The sequence below is a fragment of the Centroberyx affinis genome, unplaced genomic scaffold (genome assembly GCF_046629955.1).
Source record: "Centroberyx affinis isolate AG114_WGS23_722 - 3 ecotype Tasmania unplaced genomic scaffold, CSIRO-AGI_Caff_v1 ptg001114l_1, whole genome shotgun sequence".
Taxonomy (NCBI): domain Eukaryota; kingdom Metazoa; phylum Chordata; class Actinopteri; order Beryciformes; family Berycidae; genus Centroberyx; species Centroberyx affinis.
The window spans coordinates 4,569-28,847 of NW_027279656.1; the positions used below are offsets into that span (position 1 = coordinate 4,569).

Below are 24,279 nucleotides of genomic sequence, written 5' to 3' on the forward strand. Positions count from 1 at the left end.
TGACCACCTGGAGGCCGGTGCAGGCCGGCCAACTGTCCCCGCTGCTGAAAATAGCAGTTTGCCCTCTCTGTGTGAAAAGGACAAACACGTTGCTCCTCCAGCACCCCGCACACCGAGGGTTTATTCCACACTTCATCACGAATGATCAATGGAACACGACTTGCGAATCATTATGGCAGAGGGAGGTTGGGGAAGGGGGGGCTTGCAGTCGGAAGGGGCACCAGATTGTTCCAATCATGGGTGTCAATTGGGTATGGCGAGGTGTGGCACCCACCGTACCTTCGCCTAAGGGCGTCCAGTAGGTTTTAGCGTTATAATGGAGAACAAAGATCAAGCAAAAATCACCAGAAATCTAATTGGAAGCCCTATTTAAATATAAAGTCAATTCAGGACCAATGTTCCCGCTAAGATAGTTTGGTCACCTATGTCTAATTATTTATCACACTGACCAAATAATAATATCTTGTCAATCATTGTTCCACTTTGTCCACAGTAATTTATTCTAGTTATATAAGCAGGTTTGGAAGCAGGGTTATTATAGTTTTGGAGTTTTCATTAGTTTTTATTTTTAGTTATTTTTAATAGTTTAGTTTTTGTTTTTTGTTTTTTTACAAACATTTAGTTTTTGTTTAGTTTTTATTTAGTTGTAGTATTTTTGGTAGGGCTATTTAAAGTTTTAACAGTTATTTTGTATATAACAGATATTGTGTAAAACAAACGATAAATCAAAAAAAAAAAATTTTTATTTACAGGAATTTTTTAATTAGCGTTCACTAAAAATAGCAAAAAATTCTCCACCCAAAATGCATTCTCTTCTTTACCCTGCACATAAACAAAAATACAAAAAATGAAAACATTTCACATATATTTTTATTTTAGTTAGTTTTACAAGTACACAAGATAATTTTAGTTTAAGTTTTGAGTCTCATTTTTATTATTTTAATTAACGACAATATTTTTTAACACTGTTGTTTTCATCTTAGTTTTACTTTCCCAATGAACTTGTTTGGAGGTATGGGGGCAAATACTATAGGGATTTTGCCATATAGCTTAGGGTTTAGTGAATTGTCACTCCTACCATCAGATAGGTGTCAGGCTGGGTGGGGAGGTCGTCTGGGAACATGGACGCCACACGTTACGGGCGGGGTGGCATGGTGAGGAATCACGGGCGACATAAATCAAGCGCTCTTTCCCACCCTGCGGCTCAGTGAGTTATGGAGTTTCGCTCAGGCTGATTCTGCTGCACCTAATCGTGTTGGCCTGCGGAGGAGAGGAGCGGAGAAGTCAATAACTAATTTCTCCCTTTACCTCTCCTCCTGTAATACAGTGGAAGCTGTTTTTGTGCCGCTTCAGCAGCCTCTTGTGTTTTACCGCGTCGGCCTCCCCCTCCATTTCACTCGCTCTTTCTAAACAGACCCCCAGTCTACGCTCATTGTATTTGACATTTACTGTATTAACAGCCAGTCATATGAAAAGCTGGCATACAGTTATAGGCAAACTCACTGTATTCCTCATTCCAGCTGAGATTTATTTGACAGATTCACTGTCAAATAAAATTCTTGTATCTGCAAATAGTCACCTTTACAGGAACTGAAAACACAGCTTTATTGGGCCTTATTTTCAGGTGGTCAACTGTCATGTAGTGGTTAAATAACAATCTGGGTAAACTATGACCTCCAGTCGGTGATTACCATAAGGCAAACAACCACCAATATAAACAAAAGTCTATTATATTTTCAGAACGCATTCATGACTGCTTTTTTCCCTTATTTGTATGAATTTGTGTCAGCCTAAAAAAGGATCTGAAGGAATTCAAGTCAACAAATTTTATGCTTTTATCACTAAAGGTTTTTGGCTACATGGCCTTCAGGTTGGTACATTGTCATCACTTCTTTAAATAGTTCCATAGATTGGACTAATTGGTCATGGGAACTTCAATAGTGCCTTCAAAATGACATAAAATCAGAATCAGAAATACTTTATTGATCCCCGAGAGGAAATTGGGTTACGTTGCAGTTGCTCACATTCTAGAAGAGAAATATATATAAGCATAGAGAAATTATAAGAAAAATAGAAATAAGAAAATAAGAAATATGTCAAATATGTGCATTATACTACAATATATAACAATAATAATATAGAAATAAGAGCAATAAGAAATATGTACAAATATGTGCATCATACTACAATATATACAACAGTGTAAATAATTAAATCATTATTGCACAGTTGAATTATTGCACCAGAATCAGTATTGCACCGTTTAAAATATAAATATACAATATAATATACAATTGAAATAGACATTCACATAAACAATACAATACAGTAGCGGGTTTACCCTTTATTATATCCATGTTGACCGTACGTTTTTTGAACTTTGAATGTGTTTCATGGGCCTTAGGGTCTTGAAACCTGCTCCACCTAAACCTGAATCACCAAAATCCACAAAGTTGCAGCTACGAGGTTGTTCCACAACACCAGCACTATGCTACACTACACACATCTGCCACTGTAAGACACAACCAAATATGATAGATAGCAAAATAGACAGGGACATTGATTATGAAATAGTCATCTCTGTTGAGTGTTTTGTTTTTGCATTTCAACTACAATGGCCAGAGGCTAGTAAGCATTGATTGTTTTTTCCTCTGTGTTTCACATTGAGTGCGTAGCTTGATGAATAATGTTCATTGCATTGTCTAATCCGTGATATTCTCCGCTGGCACTTTGTTTTGAAAAGGGCCAGTGTACCTCACCTATTGTCTAGCTGTCTAAAGGAGGATAATTAGCCTCTGTGCCGCATTTGTGTGTGTGTGTGTGTGTGTGTGTGGGCTGCACCCTGCAGACAACTTAGACAAGTTGGGAAAGTTGGGATGACCTTGGCTGTCGCATTCACTGTTTGGTATTAGGTCCGTGGCCTGAGGTTGTGACAATGAAAAAAAAAACAACTTTGTGTGAATCAGGGATGCAGTGTATCTGTGCATGCGTAACACCACAGAGAGAGGACGGTGTGTGTGTGTGTGCATGGAAATCGGTGTTATCTCTGTTGTGTTGTTGTGGTGGTGGTGGATAAACACAACCAATATATTCTCTGAAGATAAATAAAAAGAAACCAGCATCCACTTATAAGGTCCCTGTCTACATAGCCTCCAGCTCTTCTTCCCAGGAAAAGAGCTACAAATATGTTTTTATAAGAGCGTTAATTGAATAACAGTTTCAGTTAGTGACAATAACACCATGTATTGCTAACTAGCTTAGTTGTACAATAGCATGATGTACAGTGAGGCTGCTGCATTAAAATAGGATAATGGCACATTGTAGAATATCAAAACTTTGTACAAAACATAGAAAAATAAAAGGCATACCAGAGGAAAATAAATAAAAAATAAGCCAGTTATAATGTGTCCATCTGTATAACCTTCTCCCTGTTAAGGAGGACATTAGCATAGCATTTGATTTAGAGTGTAGTAGTAGCTAGCTACATTACATGTTCCATATTTCCATATTAACTGTTTAAAATATATACATGAACAAGTACAGTACAACTAAACCTTTGCCCAATAAGCAAAAAATTTTGAATTATGATATTCAAATTTATTTGTATAGCACCATCTCATACAAAAGCAGTTCAAAATGCTTTACATAAAACAGAATAAAACAGCAAAAATGTGCAAATAAACAGAAACATCCATGCATACATACACGTATACAAACACACATACAAACAAACATACTGTACAAATACAGTGTGTTCATTTAAGAAAATGCTCCAGTGAAAAGAAAGGTCTTTGGTTTTGAAAGAACACATTGTTGGAGCAAGTCTAAGATCAGTAGGCAAACTGTTCCATTCTTCAGGTGCATAAATACTGAATGCCATCTCACCAGACTTTGAAAGTGCCCTAGGCACATGGAGGAGATTTCTATCTTGTGACCGGAGGGATCTGCTGGGGTTATAAACTGACAGCATGTCTGAGATGTACTGTGGAGCCAGACTAGCAAGTTCTTTGTAAACCAACAGAAGGATTTTGAATTGTATTCTGAAAACAACAGGTAGCCAGTGAAGGTTCTGGAGGACTGGAGTTATATGGTCTGATCTTTTTGTCCTGGTAAATTGTAATCTATGGATTGTTTTGTTTGAAAGACCGATAAACAGAGAATTGCAATAATCCAGCCTGCTCATGACAAATGCATGCGTGAGTTTCTCTGAGTCAGATTGGGAAAGAAAGCCTCTGATTCTGGAAATGTTTCTGAGTTGGAAAATGGCAACCTTGGTGATGCCGTTGATATGATCCTTAAAGCTGAGTTCGCCATCCATGGTTACTCCTAGGTTTTTAATCTGGTCACTTGTTTTTAGTGATCTGGACTCCAGGTACTCGCAGACTAGCTGTCTCTGGGCTTTAGCACCCACAACCAAAATCTCAGTTTTCTCCCTGTTCAGCTGAAGGAAGTTTGCTGCCATCCAGTGGTTGATTTCTTCCAAGCAACTGACTAGGGAGTTTATGGGTTGGAAGTCATCAGTGGATAGTGAGATCAGAAGCTGCGTGTCATCAGCATAATTATGGTAGCTGATGTTATGTTTGCTGATAATGTAACCAAGGGAAAGCATATATAGGTTGAATAGAAGAGGACCCAGGATGGAGCCCTGCGGGACCCCACACAGTAATTTGTGTCTGCTAGAGTGGAAATCCCCAAGTGTGACAATGAAATTTCGATTTTGCAGGTAGGATTCAAACCACTGGAGAACCATGCCAGACATACCCACCCAGTTTCTTAGCCTTTCCAGCAGGATCCCATGATCCACTGTGTCAAATGCAGAGCTTAGGTCTAGGAGTATTAGGACTGAGGTTTTTTTATTGTCTCTGTTGATCCTCATGTCATTAACAACTTTTAAAAGAGCAGTTTCTGTGCTATGAGACGTGTGGAAACCAGACTGGAATTTATCATAAATATTATTATCTGTGAGATAGCAGATTAGTTGCTGATATACAACCTTCTCAATGATCTTACTCATGAAGGTGAGGTTGGAGATTAGCCTATAGTTGCTAAGTGCATTTGGGTCTAGGTTATTCTTTTTTAGAAGTGGTCTAATAGCAGCAGTTTTCATGCAATGGGGGAACATACCAGTCTGGAGAGAACAGTTTACTATTGACAGGATCAGGATGTCATCTGTTAAAAAATTAAAAACAGATTTAAAAAAGGATGCTGGAAGTGGATCAAGAGGGCTGGTAGAGGACTAAAGTCGATTTATAGCATCAGTGAGATCTCTGGAGTCTACAGTGGAGAAATGCTTGAGGTATGTCGTAGTTAGCAGTGAAGTTAGTAATTGGGATATTGCCCCTGATGTTAAGAATTTTGTCGTTAAAAAAATATGCAAATTCATTGCATTTGGCGGATGAGAAAGTATCAGAAGAAACAGCAGGGGAGGGGCTAATGAGAAAAGGTGTTTTGAATCGTTTTTGTGGGTGTCAAGAGTAGAGAAGAATTCTTTTCTGGCCTGTTTCAAGGTTCTGTTGTAAGTGTGTTTTTGAAGATGTCCCGGTCAATGTGCAGTTTTGATTTTCTCCATCTCCTCTCAGCTTTTCGGCAGTCTCTTTTGAGCTGCTTTATGAACATTTTTTTTAGATCTTAGTGGTGCAGTATTATTGATAGGCCTACTGTCTAACAGAAGAGAATTAAAGCGATCGGCTAGGTCATCACAACTGCTGCTCTCAGATAAAGGCAGCAAGGAGGACTTTGCACTAAGAAAGTAAGTTAGAAAAGACTGCAGTGATGTTTCACAGAAGTACCGTTTCTTGACATGTCTACTGGTGATAGCTCGATCAGCAGCTAAGAGTACACTGAAGAAAACACAGTAATGGTCTGACAGTGCAACATCGTTGAGTACCCATGGGAATGACAAGGTCAAGTATGTGTCCGTGCTGATGAGTTGGCTCCTTAACATGTTGGGTCAAGTCAAACGACTGCAATAACTCATTAAAATAGACTGTGGTGGACGCTGTGGGATTATCGATGTGAATATTGAAATCACCAGAAATAATTACTTTGGTGTAGTCAATACAGATATTTGATAGCAGATCTACAAAATCACTCATGAATTCAGAGTTGTATTTAGGTGGTCGGTACATTATCAGAAGCAGGACTGACATGTCACACTGTAGGTTGCCAGCAAGATATTCAAAGCTCTGGTACTCTCCAAGTGAGACCTGAAGACAGTTTAAAGAATCAGAGAAAATGGCTGCTACTCCCCCACCGCGTTTTCCCTACCTTGCAGAGTGCAGAAAGTTATAAGTGGGGGGAGATGCCTCACGCAGTGTGAAGAAAGTATTTGTATCCAGCCATGTTTCAGTAATAAAAAGAGCATCAAGGTCATTATCCTCAATAAGTTTGCTGACCATAAATGACTTATTGGTCATATGGGAAATAATATTATATGGTAAAATAATGTGACACCCATGACTTCATCTGCTAATTCCTCACAATAAATCAAGACTTTGTATAATTATATACAAGTGGATATTTTTCCATGTGTTACAAATGTCTGTCAGCCAGGGAAATTACCTTGGGCCACCAACCAAATGCTGGTAAATTTTGACTGGCGCTGGTATAGGCTATGTTAGTCTATAGATACCATGATGTGGGCTCCTATTCCATTCTAACATGTGAAAACTAGCTTAGTGCTAAGTACACGCATGTGTGAGTGTCTTAGAGCAATAATAGCTCATTACTACAACTTCACTATCCTATTATGCTAACATTACATCCTCAACAAAGGATTACCCCACTTACAAAGAAGAAGTCCAGCAAACAATATGCAAAGCCTAAATCAAATCTAATGCTGTGAAATGACACAACTCACCTTATCAGGAAACCATGGAGCTTAAAATGAATCTTCTACTATCTAGCCAAATGCTTCCCCAAGCAATTTGAGTTATAGAGAGATGTGAACCTGAAAAAGCAATCTTTCAATACAACAGCAGTGAAACCTAGCGTCAGCAGGAGCAGTAATGTATGGTCCATCAACTGGTCTGTAAAGGTTACTTTCATAGGCATTTCAGACATGGCAGTTCAACAAGGACCTAAAGAATGCATCAGGCACACATCAGCACATGGAGATGCTTGCCTAAACACAGAAAGCTGCTTGACAGGTGAAATCATGAAAGAAGAGAAAACTTAGTTTACTACCTGATGTCTGTGTCTGTGTATGTCTACACAGAAGCACCATATGGCCATCTTCCCCATCTAATTAAACTGGCCTCTCGCCTTCTTTGCCAGGTGGGCGACCAGATCCTGGAAGTGAACGGGCGAAGCTTCGTCACCATCTCCCACGACGAGGCGGTCCACATCCTTAAGACAGGACGCCACCTGCTGATGAGGGTGCGGGACGTGGGCCGTCTGCCCCACGCCCGGACGCTGGTGGACGAGACCAAGTGGATCAGCAGCCCGGCCATAGCGGAGAGCGCCGCCACGGCTTGCGCAAGTGCTAGCGGCAACCCCGCTGTCAATGCTGGTGCCAGTGGTTGCAATACAAGGTGAGCGCCACAGCATCATACTGAATTAGAATCACTTTATTTGCAGAGTAGAACTAGAAGGATGTTCGGAGAGCGCAGACCTCCGCCAAGGTTCGTGCTATTATTGATTGTTCGTGAGTCGGATCCGGATCCGCTCGACAATTGAATGGGTTCTTCCTTGGCCCATGCTACACCCTTCCACGAAGTCTCATGAAAATCGGGCCAGTAGTTTTTCCGTAATCCTGCTAACAGACAAACAAACAGACCAACAAACAAACAAACAAACGGCACCGAAAACATAACCTCCTTGGCGGAGGTAATAAATGCACTAGAATTGTCTTAGTGGCATTGGTGCAGAGATGCACTGGTAACTTCTGTAGTAATAAAGTACGAACATTCAGTCACTGTGGATTTCCAGTGGGACTCATCCCACTGTAATTGCTCTGTGCCTCTCTATTTTCTTTCCCCATGTGAACAGTTGGCAGACCAGGGTTAATATTGTTGCTGTCAGATGAAAACCTTGTATCTTGAAAATGTCAACTTACCCTAACTGAGAAAATCAGCCTTTGTCTTAGCTTGACTACCATGCATTTTTGAGTTTATACAATGGGTTTTGAAAGGGTTTCATAAGCCCAAGTGTGGTAGAATTTTCTCAACCCATAGAGGATCATGTCAACTGAAGTTAAAATTTGAAGCTCGCTAAAACTGGAGGTACAAGGTTTTCACATCACAATAGTGATTTGCAAAAGCTTTTTATGGCTTGCTTTAGCCTACTTAAGGTAGACGCCAGATGGATGGGGTTCTCCCCATAGGACGACATAATGAGTGCCAGATCACAGGGAAGTATTTAGTTAGAGACAGTTTAGCATATGTTTCACTCTCTTAATTGTGCTAGTGTGGTATACTCCATTGGTGATGGTGGGGATCAGGGTCCTCAAGAAGAATTCTACAGTTCAAATCAACATCAACAAAAATTCTCCCATGGGTACCTGAGACAAAATCGGATCAAATGGGGTTCCGTGGTCTCGCGTTGGTTTTATTTTGGGGCTCTGATTGACATTGAAACTTAGAATCTTACTTATTTTTTGGGCCTTTTGCCTTTATTGTGATAGTTTTACAGTAGAGATAGACAGGAAAGGTTAGGAGAGAGTGGGGGATGACATGCGACAAAGGTCCTGTACCGGGTTGGAACCCAGAACTTCACGCATAATGGTATGCGCCTTAGCCCACTGACTCACCAGGACGCCCCGAATCGTACCTTTCTTAAACAAAGTGAAAAAAATCCCAGTGGAACGATCATTTTTACCTGTTAAATGCAGTTTCATGGACAAAATCTCGCAAAAAGGCAGATCACTCCACTAGTGCCGAGATTATGTCATTCAATTTAATTCGATTCTAAATGATCAACAACAAAAATCTTCCCATATGGGTGAGCGTTGAACAAAATCTCATCAATTGGACCGTCTGTCTCCCGAAAGTGGGTCTATTCGGGGGGTCCAGGGCATGAAAACGTTTCCCTGTTGCGGAGTATCGTGTTTGACAGCTCCATTGTGCTTGACGGCAAAGCAATGTGTTGAGACTTCCCTCCGTCTCTTTCCACTCCCTTCCTCTCCCCTCATCCATCTGTCTCCCAGCCCTAATGGAGCCGGGCCTGATTGAGAATTCGGGGACGTATAAATTTCCCTGCCTGCTGCTGCCTTGGAAATCATACAAGGTGGCTCTCAGCTCCACAGTTCATTAAACTCACATTGCCTCGCTCCCGCCTGAGGCTTGACTAGGCTGCCCTGCCGGCTGCGAGATGTTGTTGTTGTGTTTTTAATGCCCTACATGCATAAGAATTGGTGAGGCGTAAGGGTATTTTTGTTGATCCTTTTACTCGGATGTGTTAAACTGGATCCAACTTGTTTTTAGGTCTGTATTGAATGAGAGGTGTTTCTTTGGGTATTCATCTCTTAAATCTGCAATGGCTTTTCTCTTTTTTTTTATTTGCAGACCGTCCTCAGGCAGAGCCACACCTACATTAGGGAAGGTAAGAAAGCTTTTGACTCACTTTAACTCGATTTATCCTGTATGGTAAAACTACTGCACTCCACTTAGCCCTAAGAAGGGACTGGCAGACTCTTTTTTACCAAACAAAAACAAAATCTATCACTAATTTTGAGACAATTTCACGTTTTTTCCATTACAAATCAACTTATTTCAAGAAATCCCTTGAATCAAGTGACATGATCTTGAAACACATGAATTGATCTGCCTTATTTGGAGATAATGTGACGATGCAATGTAAAATTGCATTGGAAATAAGTGAAATGATGTCATCCCATTAGCTTTTTCACTTTTTTTTTTAAAGAAAACTAAGATTAAATAAAACAATATTTGATTAAATTACTTCTTGAGATGGACATTTTTTACAGTGCCGGCCCTGTTTGGAGTGCAGAACACACATCCCCATTGACAGACCAAACAAAAGACCTCCCAGACGGACTCCTCCAATCTAGAAATGAAATCTTTCCCGTTACTGTCAGTCCAACAGACTGCAGAGCATCACCTCTGAAACACACAGTTTCAACACTTCGCTCTCTCTGCCAATTCTGTCCGGTCTTCCTATTAACAGCCCTGTCCCTTTGGAGCCGTACAGCAGGGGGTCAACCGGCTATTCACGGACAAACAACATCATGACATCCATAATGAAAGTCCTGCTGGTTCTCTGTGAGGTCTGCCGAGCCCCATTCATTTTAATGTGTGGAGAGAGAAATCTTGATATTGCTCTCTATGATGTGATGCCGATATAGCTCATACCTGTTTTGAGGGATGAATTGCTCCCTTGTGAGTGAAGGCTGTGGACAGTGTGGGTGTTTTATTAAATGGTCTTCATCAGATTGTCAGGTTACATATAGAAGATTGGAAGTTTTTAGTACAAACATTTCTTGGAGGCAGAGCTGCTCTGGAGGCAGAAATAATTTTTATTAGTTGAGTTAAACCTCATTGGGTGGAGCCAAAGAATCACAGTTTTTCACAGGTTAGCTAACTGGTAATACAACTTGAATGCAACAAGAACTCTGGTCAAAATATAAATAAAATATAAATAGCAATTATCTCTTTTTTCATTCATTCATGACCATGGCATTCACAACCTTTGAGTTCAACAGACTAGCTTACCTAGATAGCTGTTGGCCAATATGGCTAGTTTGAGCTTGGAAGGTCAGCTAGGCTAAGCTAGCTAACAATAGTTATCTAAGTTAATAACTGTGATCAGAGAACTACAGTTACCATCACAGACCTGATTGACTGTTGACCAAACTATGCAATCAATTATATACAGTTATGGTCTGTCCCTCTCTTACACACGTTGTTTTCAATGTTAAATTTGCTGGTGATACAGTGATTGTTGGTTTGGTCACTGAAGATGAAACAAAGCATCGTGGATGTGTGGATGAGTTTGTTACTTGGTGTCACACCAGTTTTCTTCAGCTAAATACCAAGAAAACTAAGGAAATGATTTCAGAGCGAGTAGAAGGACACACCAACAAGTAGCTATTGATGGTGACTGTATTGAAGTGGTAAATATAAATATCTAGAGACAGTAATTGATTAAAAAAAAATGTCATGGGATTTAAACACAGGTGTCATTTACAGTAAAGGATTACAACGGCTATACTTCATGCGGAAGCTTCGACAGTTTGGAGTGGACAGACATATAACGGTTCTCTTTTATCGTTCATTTGTGGAGAGTATTCTAACTTTCTGCTTTTTTGCCTGGTATTTCTCACTGTCTGTAGTTAACAAGAACAAACTCAATAAGATTGTTAATATGTCTAGCAAGATTGCGGGTCAGCAACAACATAGTATGACACTGCTATGCCCCTCAGTGTTTAACACGTGAGTCTTCAAGCATAACTACTAGTCTTACTTATGTCCCAGCATTTATGTCCCAGCAGACTCCATCACCCAAAGTCCTCCTATTCACAAGTCCTGTATCCCAGAAGTAAGCACAGACCTGGAAAAAGACCGAGACACATCCAACAGATAAAATCTGATGAGTGGGCAGGGCACTGACCATGACGCCACTGTACAAATCTCCTCCATCCCTCCACTGAGTAAGGCCGTTTCACACTTAGTGTAGAGTGCGCCCGTATAGCCACAGGAGGGTCTCTGCCCGCTAACACATAGCTTGTGAAATGCCATCATAAAGCCAGTGAGCGAGCGTCTGTTTAGACAGGGGCTTGCTGGCCACAAACAGCTGCTGTGTGCGTCTCAGCATAGCTGTGCGCTCCACATAGCATGCCAATGCGCTGCTGGGCATAAGCAATGCAGTCTCTCCTCTCTGTCTCCAGCACGGGGAGGTAGATAAAACGCATCCAGCTGAGTCGTCCTAGACCTAAAAGAACTTTTAATGTTTTTAGGTGTAAAGGACAGGTTTTGCCTGAATGTAGCGCCACCCAAATTCCCTCTCACCAGTAAACAACTGGGGTGGACGCATAGTGCACACAAATCACTCACTCTCTTAACTTAAGTCAATGCAAGCAGCAGTGCCATCCAGGGGCGGTCTTACCATTAGGCAAAGGTAGGCGACTGCCTTGGGCCCCGGCAGCCAGAGGGCCCCCAAAAAAGACAAGAATAGAACTAATGTAAACTTATTTTTAATCAATATAAAATAAATGTACTTTTTGTTACAATAAATCATTTTGATCTTCAGTCATGGTCACCCACCCTAATCAGTCAGGCTATAGTGTGTTATTCCACTTCTAGTGCGATTTTGCTACTTACTGTTTTGTTACTATTTCGGTACTAAAGCAAATTTTTCTTGCCACTGCATCAGTAGCTGAGAGAGAAGTAACACCCAAAAAAAAAAAACAAGCTACACAAATGGGGCAGAAAAACAAACAAAAAGTGCCCTTGCATGCATAGTTTTCTCAGCCCCAACTTGATGGTAATATGTAGAAAGGATGGATTAAAAAGGGAGAGGGTTGGAATTCAGGGGGCCCCATGCTTGCCTTTGCCTAGGGCCCCCAAATCACTAAGTCCGCCCCTGGCGCCATCTTGATTGACAACAATTTTAGCGAGATTAGGTTAGAATAGTTTCGAAAGGCTCTTTAGAGAGGGCTTCAAGAACCAAAGGCAATTCCTACTGGGGGGTGGCAGAACGTATCACTGGATGCTAGGGGAGGGTGGCCGAAAACTGACCTTTCTCCAAAACCTTCATGACAAGAGGAGATTGCTAATGCATACACTTAGACAGTGGTGCTGGAGAAAAAAGAGAATGGACCCAAGTGAGTAAGTCAGTGGAACAATTCCTTTCTCCACACCACTTTTGGAAACCCAAGCTCTGGATAGTCTGTACATCTACAGACAACCCCAGGCATTGCACCTATTGCTCCGTTCGCCTATGGTCGCACCTGCCTGTTTATGAAGGCCACTGTGGTCCGGTCGTCAGTCCTCACTAACACATCCTTCCCACTTACCAGTGGAGTAAAGTGTTCTAGGACTAACAGAACCGCCATCAGTTCTAGTAGGTTGATGTGGTGTTTTTTCCCCTGGAGGCCACCTTCTGATCTTGCACGAGCATTCAAGTTTACCAGTTAGCTAACCTGTGAAAAACTGCGGTTCTAGCTCCACCAAATGAGGTTTAACTTAACTAATGAGACTATTTCTGCCCCTAGAGCAGCTCTGCCATGTAATAAAGTGGCAAAAATGCTGGACATACTTTTTTGGATGAATAATAACTTATAAGATTCCAACATCATCATTTGAATGGGTGTGAGTCAAAGTTATTTTGACTGCCATATTTGATGGAAATGTTTTTAGAAATTACATGACAGTGATGATGCCAAAATTGACACCTATGAACAGTTCTGAACAGTTGATCCAGCTTTCCTACAAGACAGATACCCATTAAAAATTATGATTTTTGGTAACTTATTACCTCACAAGTTGAGGATATTACATTACTCGCCAAAAAATTGCAACTTACTGTATAATATAAAACATTCTAATTTCTTACATTATCTGGCTCAGTGTCATTAAATTTTATGTTTAGCATTTTACTATGGGCACTATCAGTTTGTATAACTTTTTTTATTACATTATGCACAGTTTTTACAATATGCACAGTTGTTACTTTACATTACGAATTGCTGCTCCATTCCCTCATATGCAAAAAAGTGTTCGTCTGGCTCCTGTGAAGAAAAAGAAGATAAAACCTCTCCTTTCTGCAGACAGTGTGTGCACCTTGTGGTCAAGCCAAGTGAAATATGGAGACAGGGTGCGAAATGACATTGGGAAAGAAATGACAGTAGCAGTTGACATGCGCGCCATGTACAACATTGATTCTTGTTACTGGCTATTAGAAAAAGAATTTGTCAGTCGGCCCTGTTCCCTGTCCCCCGCCTTCAGGCCTCCATGTCATAGAAGACAGATTTTTTTAAACCTTTATTTATGCAAGGAAAGGGTGACTGAGCTCACAGCAACATCCTCCTTCACACTCACCCAATTAGACACATTCATGCTGGGAGCTGCCCAGTACAGCCACAGTCGTCTACTGCTGGTCACTGAGCAGCTCCACTGCAATAATTTGCAATAAATCACTTTCCTGCACCTAGATTCTCACAGCTGGTCCAGGATTTAAACTGGTCACAAACATACCTGCCTAACTTCTAGGTCACTCAAACACTGACTCCAGTGTGACCCGGCGAAAGGATTTACTAGCTTGCCAGAACAATGCTCAGCGGGATTTATGTGACCTATTTGGCAGGGAAAGCTACAGAGTTACAGAGTACAGAGTAAAGAGTCGGGGGCCGGGCATTTTGAGGAGGTAGAGGAAGAAGAAGAAGAAGAAGGAGGAGGAAGAGGAAGAAGAGGAGGAGGAAAAGGAAAAATAGGAAGAGGAGGAAGACAAATGAGAAATACATGAGGGTCCATCAGCAGACCTGTCCGGACCAAAGTTATCATTAAACCTTGAAGTATCTTTGAAATCATGAGTCTCTAATCCACACAGCACAATGCCTGAGTAGACATAAGCATGTTCATTCTGCAGCACCCAGGGCTCCAACTCACAACCTTTGATCAACCAAAGATTGATTGCTCCATAAGCCAAAAACCGATGTTTAAAGATGCTCTATTTCCATTGACTGCAATAGTTTACATGAGGATAGAATTCAAAATGCTGTCAAAAATTCTGTTTTTGAGATACAATTATGATATTTACCACACTTCATCTACCATGACAGCAAAATTTTGTCATTTATTTTGATGAACATTGGAGATTTATTTAGCGAGAATTTGCAGTAGCTGTTTACAGTACTGTTTACAGTAAAACATTTTGATGCACTGTGGGCTCAATTTTTGATAATTCACAAATCTGGCTGGATCGTTTGTGGAGGACAGTCTGAAGATGCAAGTAGTAGCAGTGTGTAGCAAGTTTGGTGTCAATTTGTGGCAAAAAATGTGGGAGGAGATAGGTTTAATTAGTTTTACAGTTTTTTGAGAAAAACAGAGTGATGGACTTCATAATTCCTGGCAGCTCAAAGCATCTGAACGTTTCTGCTCACTTGGGCCTACATTTTGTTGAAAGTTGCAAAGCTGTAGCACGTACGACTGATTTGTTATGAATTTTCAAAGTTTTAAACTTTAGATGGTTGCTGTAGTGACCCCCAAAGCCAGTTGAGGAAGTTTGGCATGGGACTGGACCTATGTACAAAGTTTTGTTTATTTTCATGCAAGGCAGATTTCCTTGTTGGAAGAAGAAGCAGATAATAACATTGGCAAATACAAGAGGGACCGGCAGAGCTGCCTGGCCCCTAATAAGCACAAAAAACGGATAGAATATGACAAGGCTCTGATGTAACGGTTATGGTAATAATCAAGGCACTCTACTATACCCCACGTTGCTCAATTAACCCTGCTTCTCCCACTGTCCCTTTTTATTAATAGATTCCATTGACACTGTAAGCAGATGAGCAACATGTTAATGTGCGCAGAAGGCCAACCCGGTCTGCTTCAAAGGCTCCGCTATAATTAAGCAGCTATTCTTCAGAAATAGGTCCAAATTCTATGCTTCAGGCACCCGAGGCCTAATGAGCTTTGTAATTTAAGATGGGATGGGAGGCCATGTTGATTTAATGCAGGTCCGATGAGCATTTCAGCAGCCGTCGGGTAACCATTAATGAATTAGGGACAGTGAATAAAGGACGCTGCTCTTCAGAGAAAAAAAAAAAAAAAAAAAAAAAAGAAAACCTCCCATGAATGCTGAATGGGTTCTGCATCATAGCCAAGAGGGACAAGGCATATAGTATTCAGCGCTTGTCTCTAGTGACTAGAATGGGAATACTTATCAAAAAAGCAGCTTGTTAGTAGAGGTACAGGACTGTATATTAATTAGGCCTCCAGCTCTGGGGATCTGATTGGTTAATAGTGCATGAGAAGGGCATGACTGCTGACACATCATATTCGGTTTAGAGGACAGCTTAGGTGCTTTCTCTAAATTGCACACACACACACACACACACACACACACACACACGTAAGTGATAGCCTAGAGGTTAGAGTAGTGGGCTTGAGACAACCATTACTGTTTTATTATTATTCATTAAAAATAAAAGATTTATTGAACAGCTGTGTTCTATTTTTTATTACAATGGGGTGAAACCAAAGTTTTATAAAACCAATAAGACACTTTTTGACTGTGTCTAACAACGCCTCCTAGCTGTTCTAAAACCACAATAGAGCACAGCCACTTGTAGCACATTGCTCATTTGTTGGAATTCTCTTCACTCACTGTAACTCAAAATACTCATTACAAATTGCCACTGTTGGGTGGAAAACCTCGTTATCCCCAATTTGTTAACTTTTTGGCAATTTACAGCCTTGTTTTTAGCTTGATGAGCATGCACTTTTGAGTTTATCTAATGAATTGTGATAGGGTTTCATAAGGCCAAAGTTGATAGAATTATTACAAAGGACCATGCAATCCTTCAACTGAAAGAAAAACATGGAAATCACCAAAATTTGGATTTACAAAATTTTCAAGACAACAGTTAAAAAAATTTGTGACACTGTTCGGTCTCTTAAGTCAGTGGTGCTCAACATGGGGTCCGGGGACCACCAGGGGGTCCCCAGCAAATTGATGAAATGTTAAACTTCACCATTATTTCACTTACAAGAAGTTAACACAATTAGAGAATGTATAAGAATGTATATTTAGATCATAGCTTCACTGTTATCTCTCTACCTACAATACAGACAGTCATGGGATTCTAGACAAAATGGGTCCGAGAGACAATCTCTCATTAATTGGGGACCGTGGCCTTAATGTGGACTAAATTAGGGGTTCTTGATATGAAAAAGGTTGAGAATCACTGTCTTAAGTGAGGAAGGACAGTGGAGAAGAGCTGATGGTTCAGTTCAGGGTTTATCTCAACAACCAAGAACAAGATGAACTATAAAATACGTATCAGTGGTGCTTTAATCAACATTCCTGTTTTTTGGGGACGAGTCCAGCAGTCTAGTCACGTTACGTAAGCCTTTTCGTTGGATTCCCATAAGACGTGTAGATGTGCATCTCTGTGATTCAGTCTGGGAGGCACATCTGCCAGCATCTACAGCAAACACAAACATAGAGAGGGGTCATTCGGGCGCAGATGCACCTCGACGTCCCGATGGACCGTTCCTCTCCGCCTCTAGCCCGGCGCTTAGCCACTGCCCCGCAAGTAAACCCTCTGCAGCCTCAGAACACATGGGACATTCTTGCTTGGCTGCCACATACTGTCAGTCCTTGTAGAAAAGAAAAAGGTCAAACAATATATTTCCAATGTACCGTTACAGCCCCATTTCCACCTGGAATTAACTTTCATTTCATATCTGGATTGTGTGATATGATTTAGATAGATTACATTTACACCTGGCCTTCAAATGCGTCTCTGGTATACAAACTGAGAGCTTTTACTTCGCACTTCGTCTTTTTTTTTAGTCTCTAATGGTGTGTCGGCTCTCACAATTAGGCCAACGCTTTCCAAAATATCTAGCGTAGGCCCGCACCCTCAAGACACAGTGACTAAAGGCAGAAGATCACACCATTCCTTTCATAATAACTTTATTGGCGATGTTTCAGCTTCTGCCGTCCTCAACGCCAAACAGAAGAATCTGGAGACACAGGTCGCGCTGTAGTCGAGACCACCTAAACCGAGACAGAATCAAGACCAGTGGTGTGTCAGAAGGTCAGAATTCTGAATTCCGAGTCAGAATTCCGACTTTAAACTCAGAATTCTGACTTTATTCTCAGAAATCTGAGATTAATCTCAGAATTTAAATACATTTTTAACCATGTGGCCCTAATCCTCTTCCATACAAGGCCCAGGTTGAAAACAACCAGAATTATCAGGCATCCCTGTTTTATGTATGCATATAAAAAAAAAATGTATGCTACTAACATTACTTCTTGGTCTTTATCTTCAGGTGCTGCATTCCGTTTTGTCAGACATAGTGTTTTTTTCACATTGATCCCTAATTTGGTCTTCTCTTTTCTTCCCTTGGTGTGTTTCTTGGAACTCAAGGAGTGTAGTTTTGGAAAAAGAAATTAACTGGCTTGATGGTCCTGCCTCTAACATCAGCCAGTCATAACTCAGGATTTTGGGGTGGCACCTGGGGTGGCCAATCAGATTTCAGGGGTGACCAGACCAATGCGAGTCCATTTTCAAGACCATGACTGTAATCATAGTGATGGCTCAACATTTACACCATTTCTCTGCTAAAATTCCAAAAGAAAGAAAGCATTATTTAGGATTCAGGGACAGCAGTTAATGATTAATAACCTTTCAAACTTAAAATAAGCCAAGTTATTGGTTGCAATTTGAAGGGGAAATTTTCCACATCCACTCACAGTAAAAATAAATAAATCAGACAAGGCACTGGCAGGTAATGATGTTACTGCAGCTGTGGTATTGACTGGTCTTGAAGTAAAATTCTGAGTTCTCTTTGTCTGAGACCGAGTCAAGGCTGAGTAAAAATGCAGTCGATTCCGAGACGAGACCGAGACCTTCAAAAGACCGGTCTCGAGACCAAGACCGATCTCGAGTACTACAACACTAGACACAAGTGGCATATAAAGTGATTCAGTCATTACCAGTTAGCATGTTTACACCCAATTTTCTAATACACAGAATTATTGCAACTCATCCAAAACAAGAAATAGAGCAGACTATAGATCATAGAGCACCGACATATAAATCCTCTGATTATAGGATGATGAAGTTGTTTACTCACAACATAAAGTTTCTTTTTATTAGTTAATCTTCCATCAAGGATTTACATCATAGTCTAGTTATCCATTTTCTTATGAAAAAGAAACGAGAAACAATTTCAACACAGCATCCCTTCCTTTTGTTCATAATTTAAATAGCTGAAGATAATACCATCAATTCAGAAACGGTGCAAGATGAAACTCATTGTTCATGCCATCAGGTGACACAGTGCGGATACAAAAGGCTTTGTGTACGCACTGAAATTGGATTTCAAGTATTTTTTTCAAGTATTTTATTATCTGACTTGTCTGCCTCCTGCTTGATTTACATGTATTTCCATTTGTGCGTGGATTGGAGAGGCATTGCATTTACACATTGTTGTTAATGTGACTAAATGTGTCTCTGACCGCCACAGCTGGCTTGGGTGATCAGATCTTCAGTCCGTCTTGAATGCATTTACACTTGGATTTGTGTTTTTGCACAATCAGATTACAATCATATCACCTAAGATTTATGTTAATGCCAGGTTGGAAGTAGGGCTGTGCAAAAAATCGATACAGCTGAGTATTGCAATATTTTTTTCCATGATACTGTATCGATTTTCCAGCCCCTCGTATCGATACATTAAAAAAATTGATTAAATGGATTTAAAATGTCCTTAAATTTCCCTCAAATCCCTTTGAATTAAATAGTTTTGACTCAATATGTCCGCTGAGTTATCAATATAATGTGATGTACATATTAGACTACCCAGGTGGTACACAGCAAGTTGTATTTTCAGCTCTATTTTAAAATTTTCAGAATTATTAAATTATGTAGAGTATTGCAATGTATCGCAATATGTATCGTATCTAGGGTTGCAAAATTCCGGGAATTTTCAAAGTTGGAAACTTTCCATGGGAATTAACGGGAATTTATGGGAATTAACAGGAATTTATGGGAATAAACGGGAATAAACCAGGAATTTACTAAATTGAAGGTATGCTCTTAATAGGGAACTTAAATATAGTTGGGGAAAATATATTTTAGCATAATCCTGACTAAAACAACCAGATATCATGCAAGTACAGTTGAATATCTATGCTATTCCTCAATCACATGCACACATAGCACACTGCTTACTGCAGGGCTGTTGAGACCACGCCCCCTACATGCACTGTGCATTCCTGTGCATTTTTGTTAATTTTTGAATGGGTTGGGTCGGGGGGATGAGTAATATTTAACTCAACATTCATGTTTTTGTTCTTCAATGAAAGAATTGATTGTTCAATAAAATATTTAACACTTGATAAAGTTCTACTTACAAATAAATCTGTTTTAATTGTATTATTTTGGATGGATGTCTGCTTATAACAAAACAAATATTTATGCTTGGATATGATACCTTTCCATTAAATTACCCTCAATTCCCAGTTAATTCCCATAAATTCCCATTAATTCCCATAAATTCCCATAATTCCCATGGAAAGTTTCCAATTTGGAATATTTCCAAAATTCCCCAGCTTAACTTCCCATGGAAATTTACCGGAAACTTTCCGGAAATTTACCAGAAATTTTCCACCCCTTTGCAACCCTAATCGTATCGCAATGTATAGCGATACAATCGTATCGTGACCCATGTATCGTGATACCTATCATATCGTGAGGTCCTTGCCAATGCCCAGCCTTAGTTGGAAGGTCACCACATTGCAATTAGGACCGTTCATTGGTTTTGCATCAAAGGGATAGTTCAGTTTTATGGGGATTTAGCTATTTTTCCTACTCGGACAAACTTGTGGATGAAAAAAGGTATCCACAAATTTGCCTGTCTCTGGGCAAGAAGGAATAATAGCCAAATTCCCCTTAAACTAAACTGTCCCTTTAATCCAGATATCACCCAATGATAGGTGGAAAAGATGAAGATGATCTACCACAAATGATCATTATCATCCCCTCATTTGTCATTTTGTCTCCTGTAAAAATATATATGATATGATAAGAATATCAATTTTCACTCTGTAGGGTTATTGCTACCCTCAGGGCGTAGGGATCACAATGAGACATCACTGTACGCTGTGGCAGAATCCAACTGTGGGGATCACAAGTGAATTTCCCTTGGAATGTGCTGCAACCTCTAATTAAGGGTCGGCTAACGAAGGGCAGCGGGGGTTTTTTTATCGATGGGAATGGACTTGGCCCTGCCTCGGAGCCTTGAGTAGAACATCTATTAGGCTGCCTTCACACAACCGCTAGACTGCCCGCATAAGTAGGAGGTCATCAAAGAGGGGTAACAATGAACATGGTGGAGCTGGACAAGAGTTGGTCCTCATTAGTGTAAAACCTCACAGTGCAGAATGGTCCCCAGATTCCCCCCCAAAGTCCTTGGGAGAATATGTTACATTAATTACAGTCATAACATGCATTTTGTGTCTTTTTTTCTCCACCTCAAATTCTCAAGAAAGTAGTCCATTTAAGTTAGTCCAAGCTTTGTAGACCCAAGCGTTATTTGTAATGAGTGGTGACACAGTGGCCTTCAAAGGGAAGCCTCTGGACACGTCGACTCTTGGGGAGTCACATTTCACTCGATCGAATTGACTTCATTCAATTTCTCCTCTAGCCTTTCTCCTTACATCAGATACAATCACAGTTAAGAGCGGGCCTCCGTTGGAGACATGCAACTGTTTACTCCCTCTAACCCTAAGCTTAAAGTGCTTAGTTTCTGCCTTTATCATGTCAATACACATAAAGTCAGCCCTGTAAGTCGACTCGGAGAGAAGCTCAAGGTCAAATGCAATCTGCAAACTCTTATAAAGTATTGATTTTTCAATCCAGGAAGCAAAAAGCCACTCTTGATCCTGTTAAGTTCCCCCTGCTTTTTCTTTCCTCTTTCTCTCTCTCTCCTCCCTCCATCTCCATGCTGCCTCTAAGCGTTCCAGCCTTCAGCTATGCATATTTTTTTTTTTTTTTTTTTTTTTAGCCTTAAGCACAGAGAATAGCTTTCTCATTAATGGCCCTCTGCACTCCCATTTATTATGTTGTGTTTTACTTGAGCTTCATCATCACAGAGCCCCGGCGAGTCCCGACGATAAAGCGCATCATGCCGAGGCTTTTAAACATTCTGTTTCCGCCGTCTAATGAACTGTTTATTTGTTTTGCATTATTCATAGCAAAAAAAACTTAGTGGGAGTGAAAATCTCCTCCAGCAGCTTTTTTTTTCCTTCTCCCCCACTTGCAAGGTCCTATTTATTTCGTACAAAGGTTTTCACGGTTCGCGCAAAGCCTCTGGTCCTTGCTGAAACTCAGTCAATCTACCGACAGTGGAAGAGCCGTTTCCAAGTCGAGCTGCTTATGAAGATAACAATGATGGAGTCCTAAAGGCAAACAAGTTCTGACTGACTCACCCTCAGGCTTTGAAGTGGTGCCTATTCCTAGAGCGTGATAAGCTCAGCCATTGCTATGTGTGCGCAGGATGAGAGGGAGGGGAATGGGAGGACTGCACGTATCAGAAAAGTGACTTTCTATGTGCGTCCTGCTGGGCTTGTAGAGCCAGATAACCCGCTCTTATCCAATCTCTCTGTGTCCCTCTGTTTCTGTCTCCTGTCCTTCTGACATTCTCATTTCCCCTCTTCCCTTCCCTTTCTCCATCCATCCACCCATCCATCCGTCCGTCCAGCCGGTGGTGTGCAGGGGTGTCGGCCCGCCGGGTACCCAGGTGTCTCTGGAGGAGCAGGCCTACCTGCTGCTGACGGAGCCAGAGAGGCAAACCATGGCCTACTACCTGCAGGAGTATCAGGAGGGACACATAGGAGTGGAGCCGCTAACCATGGCCCTGTTTGAGCTCTTCAACACCCACGCCAAGGTACAAGTCTGTTGGTGCTGCAGTAGGATTGTACAGTAGGTCCTTTGGTCCCTAACCCTAAATAATACTGACATTACATCCAGGGATTTTGTATATATCCGGACAACGTCAATCTAACAAGCTGCAGTAGAGCTCCCATCCAGCTGTAACTTGAAGGTCTAGAAACCTGAGACAGAGCTGAACAATGTGCTCCAACAGGAATGTGCTCAACCTTTGAGCATGAAGGTTTATTGGTCACCAGATATATCATTCAACAAGGGTAGCCAGCGTCAAGCACCTGGGGCCGGTTGCACAAAACACCTTAAGTTAAGATTTGTTTTTAAGAACACCCTTAAGTCTTCTCCTTAAGGTTTCCTTAAAATGTTCACTTAAGTATTTAAGGTTTTCTCCTTATCTTGGTCTTATACTTAAGGAGTCCCTTAAAGTTAGTTAAACTGTTGCACAAAAGACCTTAGCAACCAAACACAAGGTACCACTGACTCTATCTTAACCGCAACATGGCCGAGTTTATGGCGATAAATGAAGAAGTTGTCGTATTTTTTTTGGACCTCTTGGATGGACCTCTTCACCACCAGACTTCTTGAATTAATTTTTGGTGCAATTTCCTCCCACATTCGTTGTTTTCTGTTTGCTATTATTTGCGGATCAAATTTACTTTTTAGTATGTGCTTTCTTTTATTGTATTCCTCCAGAAGTATAATCTTTTCCTCCTCTGACCAATTTGGTGTTCTTGTCTTCTTTTCTTCTGCCATTTTTTTACTATCTATAGGCCAACTTTGTGAGACGATAACAGGTGAGGCGATAACAGGTATCACAAGCTTAAGTGCAAGCAAACAAACGGTCTCCATGGAAACTGTAGAATTTTGCTGCTGTAAAATCTCTTTCAATGCAGTAAATGCCTTAACGTTTTTCCTTAACTAAGGAAATATTTTAAGGAATTCTGTGCAACACCCTTAAGTAAGTTCCTCAGCTAAGGAGAAATTAAGCCTTAAGTGTCATACTTAAGGAGAAAACTTAAGGTGTTTTGTGCAGCCAGCCCCTGGGATTTACCTGATGTACAACAACATGGCTCATGTTGATGCCCAAGCGGCGTTGCAATCGCTTCCTCATCTATGTTACTTTAAAAAAATATTTGTAACATTTTGTTAGTACCATTGATTTTCAAGTTCTGCCCGCGCAGTCTAAATTTAATCAGCTGTAATGTTCGCACTTGTTGACATTTTCTCTCTCAACAATGACAATGACGAATCAGAAAGAGAATGCTCCAGGCTCAACACCCGCCTCCTCAGTAGTGACGTTATTGCTGTAGGCAACATCAAAGAAAGTCCCCGACCCTTTGGGCCAAAGAGTCACAGAGTCTGGTTAGGAGGATCAGGCAATAATGTGGCTACATTAGAGAATTGTTAGTTCCATTATCCCCATTTTTTGACCTGTGGGCCAGCAGAGAGTCCAGGAACACCAATATGAAAAGAGAAAAAAGTCCCATGCTGTTTTGTAGTGCTGCAGTAGACTGGCTGGCAGGCTCCATTGAGGTGTGTGTGGGAGGGTCATAAGTTCATCACCTCTCATGAGTCCATCTTTCAACATTCTACCTTTCATCCACTACAGTACAGTACAGACTGATTCGACCTAACAAATGAACATGGAAAAACCAGCATAGCAAAAACGCAAAAGTGGGGCTGAAACACTAAGTGAA

General features: G+C 40.8%; 1 protein-coding gene across 1 annotated transcript in view; it reads left to right on the plus strand.

The window, feature by feature from the left end:
- The first annotated feature begins 7,188 nt into the window (after positions 1–7,188).
- LOC139647805 (whirlin-like) overlaps positions 7,189–24,279 on the plus strand; it is a 28,636-nt gene continuing 11,545 nt past the window's right edge. The window contains exons 1-3 of the mRNA XM_071523773.1: positions 7,189–7,532; positions 9,504–9,540; positions 22,398–22,583. Coding sequence (XP_071379874.1) covers positions 7,189–7,532; positions 9,504–9,540; positions 22,398–22,583 — 567 coding nt within the window. The remainder of the gene's footprint in view (positions 7,533–9,503; positions 9,541–22,397; positions 22,584–24,279) is intronic.